General features: G+C 36.4%; 1 protein-coding gene across 1 annotated transcript; it reads right to left on the reverse strand.

Annotated features, from left to right (window-relative positions):
• Positions 1-416: 416 nt before the first annotated feature.
• LOC143265522 (uncharacterized) lies at positions 417-5672 on the reverse strand. The gene has a single exon (XM_076538164.1). It carries the CDS (start codon positions 5670-5672, stop codon positions 417-419), a length of 5256 nt encoding a protein of 1751 aa, XP_076394279.1.
• Positions 5673-8559: the final 2887 nt, after the last annotated feature.

An 8559-nucleotide genomic window follows, 5' to 3' on the forward strand; every position in this document is an offset into this window, starting at 1 on the left:
TTTTGGAAAAACCCAAGTTGGCGTGCAGGTAGTGACAAATTTTGCCGATGGTTTATGGTGTGGTTTATGAGAGGGAAGTAATTAGATTTTAAAGCGGACCATAATTTAGGTTTTTTCCTTGACAAGCGTGAATATAAAAATTAGAAATTGGGAAAAAGACCCTTCCTGGTTGTAACCTAACGGCGCTCTTAACATTCCGCCCGCCTTGAACGATTGGCGTTCAACAATGATGTGTACAATATATCGTAGTATGTAAATGAGGTTCGTATATGTGTTGATTACAATGAGAGTGTGTGCCGCATTAGTGTTGCTTAAAATTACACAATAAGTTTAGTTATAGAATATAGAGTACGCTTGTCGAATATAATACAAGTTTTAAATATAAAAGAAACATAGTTATAATAAATGTTCGTGTATTAAATGGAGTGATTTGTCGATTGTTTTTCTGGTAAAGCATCTAGTGGTTGTTCCATTGGTAGGATGCATATTTTCGTCAGGGGTCGTTTGATTACACCTTCTGCAGCTTTGATTGACACCACCCGTGTAATGTTGTCAGCTCCGGGATGTAACTCAAGGATTCGTCCCATTCTCCATTTGAGTGGTGGAACATTGTCATCCTTGATCAAGACCATTGTCCCTGGTCCAAAGTTGGTTGGTGATTTTGCTCGCCATTTGTTACGTTGTTGTAACTGGTGCAGATATTCTGCTTGCCATCGCTGCCAGAAATGCTGTAACATACTTTGTAGATGCTGGTAACGGCTGAGACGATTTTCCTTTACATGACGCAAATCAGGTTCGGGAAATGCAGTGAGTGAATCGCCTATTAAGAAGTGTCCAGGAGTGAGAGGGGATAGATCTGTTGGATCATCGGAGAGAGGACGCAAGGGACGGGAATTCAGACATGCCTCGATTTGAGTCAATACTGTATATATTTCCTCATAAGTTAATCTGGTTTCGCCGATAATTCTTTTTAAGTGATACTTTGTGGATTTAATTGCTCCTTCCCACAATCCTCCGAAATGTGGAGCCCGAGGAGGTATCAAGTGCCATTGAATGTTATTATTACTCAGAAATGTTTCTACACGGTCATGAAATTTCTTGTCTTTTAATAATTTGTTTAAATCTAAGAGCTCGTTGCGTGCCCCGACAAAGTTTGTACCATTATCCGAATATATCGTGTGACAAAGGCCGCGACGCGCGATGAATCGTCTCAAACAATTCAAAAATGATTCGGTAGTCATATCTGTTGCTAATTCTAAATGAACTGCTTTAGTCGAAAAACATACGAATAAACAAAGATATGCTTTCAATGTAACCTTTGATCTTGTTTTTTCTTTAATGAGAAAAGGACCGGCATAATCAATGCCGCATACAGAAAACGGACGCGCTGGGGTAACGCGCGTAGCAGGTACGTTTCCCATTAGGTAATACGGACTGACAGGTTTTACTTTAAAACACCGAATGCATTGTTTTATAATTGATTTCAGTAATCTTTTTCCTGATAACGGCCAATATCGCTTGCGTATAGAATAAAGGGTTGTGTTGCAACCAGCATGTAGCAAGCGTAAATGCTCGCGTGTGAGGATTAATTTTGTGACGTGATGTTTGGGTGGTAAAATGATCGGATGTTTCTGATTATATGGAATTTTTGCGTTAACTAGTCTACCACCTACTCTTAGTATTCCATCTTTATCTAAAAAAGGATTCAATGAAATTAAAGAACTAGAATTTGCTATTGATTGATTCGCTTTCAAATGCTTGATTTCATCAGAGAAGAAATTAATTTGAACTATTTTGATTATTGTTGTTTCTGACTTGATTAATTCTTCTAATGTCAACCGCGGATGTGATTCCTTTTTATGTGAAGTGATTGTCCCTTTGCGTTCAAGGATTTTTATGTGAATGTTATTTATAAATCGTAGACAATATGCAATTGTTCGGATTAATCGCGTGTAACAAGAGAATCTATTAAATATTTCTGTATTTATGATGGAAGTAAATGTGTAAGTAGTTCTAATTTCTTCGGAAATATTCTCTGCGGGGAGTTGATTGTCATTGTTATATATTTGTGTAGGTAAATTTTCCTGCAACCAGGATGGACCATTCCACCAAAGATTGTTGTTAATAAGCAAAGTTGGACTGATTCCCCGTGATATGATATCAGCAGGATTTTCAGATGACGCGACATGTAACCATTTTCCATGCGATAGGGTTTGTATTTCTGCTGTACGATTTGCTACAAATGTTTTCCATTGTTTTGAGGGAGAGTTGATCCACGCAAGAACGATTGTGGAATCACACCAATAATATTCGTCACATATGATGCCTATTGATGTCCGTACTTTCTTTGCAAGCTGGGCTAGTAACTGAGCACCGCACAGTTCTAATCGCGGCAAGCTAATAACTTTCAAAGGAGCGACTCTAGATTTTGCGCATAATAATCGAGTAGTCCATATACCGTTTTTATCTAATGCACGGAGATATATACACGTTCCATAAGCCTTTTCTGACGCATCAGAAAAGCCGTGTAATTCGAATTTTTGGATTTTCGCGGGTAAAGCTCGTCTCGGAATTCTAATATCATTTATATACATAAGTTCTTCGCGGAATGTACTCCATCGAGAGTGGAGATGCTGAGGTAATGATTCATCCCAAGCGGAGTGAAGTTGCCACAATTCTTGTAGAATAATTTTTGCTTGAATCGTAGCTGGACCGATTAAACCGAGAGGATCGAAAATTTGTGAAATATCTGAGAGAATTGTACGTTTTGTGATGCGTGAATTTATAGGGTTTTTTACCGAAAAAGTTAATATGTCTTGTTCGAAATTCCAAAATAAACCTAACGTCTTTGAGCTATTGTCCGATACTAATTGTAATTGATTTTTATTGTCTATTTGTGATGCGAATATTTTGGGTTCGTTTGATGCCCATTTACGAAGTTCGAAACCTGAAGAGAGAAGAATGTTGGTTAAATCATTTTTCAATTGTACAATTTCAGTAATAGAATCTGACCCTGTCAATAAATCATCTACATAGAAATCGCGTAAAATAGCGCGACCTGCAAGCGGGTGACTTTCTTGGTGTATTTGTCCAATATGCTGAAGAACTTTAGTTGCAAGAAAAGGTGCGGATGCTGTGCCGTAGGTTACAGTGTTTAACTCGTACATTTTAATCGATTCATTTTTATCTTTGCGCCATAATATACGTTGGAATTTTCTATCTTCGTTTCTTACTAATATCTGTCGATACATCTTTGCAATATCTGCTGAAAGAACATATTGGTGCTTGCGAAATCGTAAAAGGATTGACATTAAATCTTCTTGAACTACGGGTCCTACCCACTGAACGTCATTTAATGATAGCCCTGACGATGTCTTGGCAGACCCATCAAAGACTACGCGTAATTTTGTGGTGGTACTACTTGCTCTAAAAACTGCATGATGCGGTAAATAGTATCCTGTTTGTGTATGTGATTGTTCTAAGTTTGTAATTTCACTCATGTGCCCTAACGATTCATATTCCTCTAAGAATTTAATATACTCTTCCTTAATTTCCGGTTGCCTAGCTAGTGTGCGTTCTAAATTAAATAGTCTTTTTTCCGCATGATGTATAGAATTGCCTAACTTATTAATATTTTCTTTAAACGGAATGGCTACAATGTATCTGCCATTGCTATCTCGCGTTACAGTAGAATCAAAATGTTGTTCACAATGATGCGGAGATTTTGTGTTTTCAGCTATACTACCTTCTATTTCCCAAAACCTGGCTAATTGATCGTGAATTTGTTCGTTTGTGACTAAATGACAAATAGTTCGTGTTTCTGCAAATGAAGGAGCGAGATCTAAGTTTCCTACAACAATCCAACCTAATTGGGTTTTTTGCAATGAAGGGTGACGAGGTCCTAATGAATGACGACCTACACACATTAAATCCCAGAATAAATCTCCACCAATAATCATGTCAACTTCTCTGGGAACATTGAACTGAGGATCGGCTAAGAATTTATTGGATGGAATTTCTAGTAAAGATAAATCGACTGGTCGGTTTGGAATGTTTTCTGTTATCGTAGGTAAAACTAAACAGGAGATTGATTTTGTAAATCCGTTAAAACGCGATACAATATGTGTGTGTGCTTGATATTCGATGTTCTTTGCTAATTTACTAATTCCTGAGACTCTAACATTTATCTTATCGCGATTTAATTGAAGTTTATTGGCTAACTTTTCTGAAATGAAATGGGATTGTGATCCTGAATCTAAAAGAACGCGACAATCGTGTTTTATTCCATCGTGATCCTTAATATGAACTGTGGCAGTAGCTAACATAGTCACTTTATTTTCTAGTGTAATGACCGTTTGTGCCGTAAGTGTTTCCTGTGTGTCAGTGATAGTGTGTGCGTTTACATTGGAAGTATTTTGTTTTGACGTTGAAGGTGCTGTATGAGTATGAGGTGATGTGTTTGAAGTGTAATCTATATGTAATAATGTGTTATGTTTCTTATGACATTTTCTACATACGCTTCGTGTACAATCTATGCTTCGATGTCCTGCTGCGAGACAATTGAAACACACATGCAATTCTTGAATTTTGGCTCGACGTTCAGTGGGAGTTAATCTCAAAAAACTAGAGCAACTATGTAAATAATGATTTCCCTTGCAGAGGGAGCATACTGGTTCAGTATTAGTTACATGTGTCGTAACGACTCTGAATTTATTTTGCTTTGTTTCACTTATGAATTTGTTAGGAACTATTTTGTCGGAATTGATTCTTTCAAGGTATTTACAATGATTTTTCAAGAAATTCATCATATCCTGCAAAGTGACATTTCCCTGAATCTGATTCATTTTTCTTTCCCATTCACGCTGTGTATGACTATCTAATTTCGAAGTTAACAAATATATTATAAGAGTATCCCAAGAATCTGTGGGTTCACCAAGTGCTTTTAACGCTAACAGATTGTTGTTGGTATTATCAATTAAATTTCTTAATCCTGACAAAGATTCCCTAGTGCAAGATGGAACTTCATGCATAGACCTAACGTGATGGTATTTTAATGTCGATAGATCCTCGTAACGATCCTTTATTCTATTCCACGCAAGAGTATAATTTATTTCGGAAATACCTAATGCTTCAATCGTACGTGCTGCGCTACCTTTCACTGATGCATTTAAATAATGAAATTTTTCAATGTTTGAGAGATTCATATTATTATGGATGAGTGATTCGAAAGTGTCTCTAAACTTTACCCAATTACTATATGAGCCGTCAAACGTGGGCAATTCTATTGTGGGTAATTTAATACGGTTTTCCGTGCTGGCATTCGAAAAAGCGGGTGTCATTAAGCGAGTTGAAATTTCAGGATTTGCAAGAACTTGTTGAGAACGAGACTGCGAAATAACATCTTCAGCTGCTGCTGTTAATTGGAAAAATAAATTTTCAAAAGAATCGCGCTCTGCATGTTCTTGAATTGTAGAAGGTTCTTCGACTAAAGATTCAATTTGACTTTGCAACGTATCAAACTTTTCGTATAATGGCGATATTTTTTCTAATCTTTTTTGAAGTTCCGTTACTGGAGATGAACGATCGAATGACTCTAGATAATTTTTGAATCGCGTTAGCGAAGCTTTAATCTGACCGCGACTTATCACGGCTTGTTTGAGCGTAGCGTCCATGATTTTAAATAATACTGACTCAAATCAAAGAATGAAAAGAGGGACTTACGAGATGATGATCGGAAATAACTAGGAAGGCGTTAACCACTGCTGATTGTTGAGTCCCTTCTTAAAACTGCACGATGTAGCTGCACCCTTTTCTGGCTCGGCGAAGATGTTCCTCCTGGGATGCTGGGATGTTGAGGCCCCTCAATGATATGATGTTGGCAGCAAATCCTTGATCAGCTTCCTTCGTTTAATGGAACTCAGCAGGATGGAAGTTCACTGTACCAGTTGAGATGGTGGCTTCTTCGTTGAACTCACAATGTGTATGATTGTCTTTACAGGCACTTATGTGTACTTATAAAGTTCACCAATTCCGGATGAATCCGGCTCGAAGGACCAAAAAATATGTTAAATTCGTTTGTACTGTTGTACGGAATTTTTAAATAATGTAGCAAATGCTAACTTTGCCTTTCTACGTGGTGATTTATTTACTTAGTGTGTTGCTTTGAAATGTTACAAGAATTCTGTCTTAAAACTATCGTGCTGGTCTTTTTATTAATTTTTGGATGTAGGCGTGTATTCGGAGGTAAGGACTAAAAACTCAGGTGGGAAAAATCGTTGTCCAATCATCTGTTTTTGGTAATGCGGGGGTTGTTCTTCCCTTTCCTCGGGGTACATGTTTTGGAAAAACCCAAGTTGGCGTGCAGGTAGTGACAAATTTTGCCGATGGTTTATGGTGTGGTTTATGAGAGGGAAGTAATTAGATTTTAAAGCGGACCATAATTTAGGTTTTTTCCTTGACAAGCGTGAATATAAAAATTAGAAATTGGGAAAAAGACCCTTCCTGGTTGTAACCTAACGGCGCTCTTAACAATAATGCTCTTGGAAAAATTGCTGAAACTTTCTATGACTTGGAAATTTTTGGCCACTTTTAATGATATTAATAATTTTTGCAACGGTTTGCATCGCCGTTGATAGTTTGACAATTTTCCTCCATAACGCTTCTTGATGAATTATGCAATGAATGACATCGCTGCTTCATTTGACCGAAAAATCCATTTTTTTTGCCAATCATTGCATTCGCGCCATCGGTAACGATCGCTGAACATTTTATCAAATTCACATTGAAGTGGATTAAAGTTTGTTCCACAGCTTTAAAAATATCAAGTCCCGTTGTTCTGGAATGCAACGGGACGAAATCTAAAAGCTCCTCGACATGTGAAAAATCGTTTTGCACGATTCGAGTAAAAATACTCAATTGATTCACATGTCGATTATCGGTGCTTTCATCTAAACATAGTGAAAAAAGGCACATGATCACAAGAGCGACTTTAATTTATTTTCTAAGGATGAGCGCTCAAAGGAGTGGCAGCAGCTTGTTCAAGGATCAATGAATCCCCAAATGACTTTACTGCTGCGATAAGGTATTCCTTTATAAATGTTCCTTCCGAAAATGGTTTTAAATTTTTTGCGATTAAATTTGGAATTGCATACGAAGCTCTAGGAGCTTTTTCTGATAAAGTTGAAGTTTTGAAATTTGAAGTAGAACCTTCTTCAGTAGAATTTGAACCTTCTTGGTAAACTAGTTTCAATCCTTCGATTAAATTGAATTTATCACTACTCGCATAGTTCGAATATTCATGCGAATGCTTATTTTTATAATGTCGAACCAAAATATACTTTTTCACGATGCTAGGCTTATAGCCGCACAGAAGACAAATAATATCTTTGTTGATATCAGCAAAGAACATGTCTTCCCATACCTTGTCAAAATATTGGCCGTACCGCTGCTCCATTTCGAATTTTCTGTATCAGGAATATTAAAGAATTGACTGACAGTTTTTGGATATGTTTCTGTTTTTTTAACAGTTAACTTTCTCAAGTTAGTTACATATGGATCGGAAGATACTAACAAATTATGAATAATATCCTCCATGTTTTTAATTCTACAAAATTTTCGCGAATAACTTTCTCTATATCGTTTTATATCTTTGTTTCGGGATTCGTGCGCCTTTTCTCCCAACTGCCAAATTGGAAGAAGTGCAAAATTTATTATGTCTTTGCAATGCATTAATACTTTATGAACAGTGGTAGGCATGTTGTACTATGGATATAAATGAACAAATTTTTTGCAGTATCAAGGCAATAATGTTGAAATGACTCTACTTTTTAACCGACTTCGAAAAAGGAGGAGGTTACTCAATTCAATCAGTATATTTTTTTTTTTTCTTCTATGTATGCTCGCCGATTACGCTTAGCTGGATGGACCGATCGGAACGAAACCTTTTGCATCTGGTAGGTTCTGACTCCCCATTGGTACCATTATCAAAAAATTTTTCATTTTTTAATTGCAAAGTATTGTTATTGCAAAAAAAATCGGCAACTTTTGAAATAAACTTTTCTCGATTTTAGTGCGCTCTTAATATCTTATCACGGACATGATTCTGAACAATTTTGTTTCTATACAAATGTCGCGGAAAGCTTTAGTTTTCGAGATATTAGCGAAAAATTGTTGTTAACTTTTGAAATCAACTTCGAACGATTTTAATGTCCTTTTAATATGTTGTCAGGGGCATGATTCTGGACAACCTTTTCCTTATGCATAATTGACAGAAAGCTTTAGTTTTCGAGATATTAGCGAACAAAAAAATTGAAAAACGAATATCCATGTTGTCTTTTACTTAATTATGTTTACGGCATTTACGCAGACAAAAAAAAAGCCCGGAAGAATTGTCTCACAGTATCCTATACAATTCTCCCCATTCCACTAAAAACCGTGAAATAAAATAATTTTAAGAAAAAAAATACACCGACTTCGAAATGCACTTAAAAGTATAAAATAATTTCTATTTCCTAATGAAGTAATTTTTCTTTCATTCAATCATACAATTACGTAACAGAT

This window comes from Megachile rotundata, chromosome 12 (genome assembly GCF_050947335.1).
Source record: "Megachile rotundata isolate GNS110a chromosome 12, iyMegRotu1, whole genome shotgun sequence".
Lineage (NCBI taxonomy): Eukaryota > Metazoa > Arthropoda > Insecta > Hymenoptera > Megachilidae > Megachile > Megachile rotundata.

What these genes read in the sequence shown, in the direction of transcription:
- LOC143265522 (XM_076538164.1), bottom strand. Translation starts at nt 5,672, where the DNA reads ATGGACGCTACGCTCAAACAAGCCGTGATAAGTCGCGGTCAGATTAAA.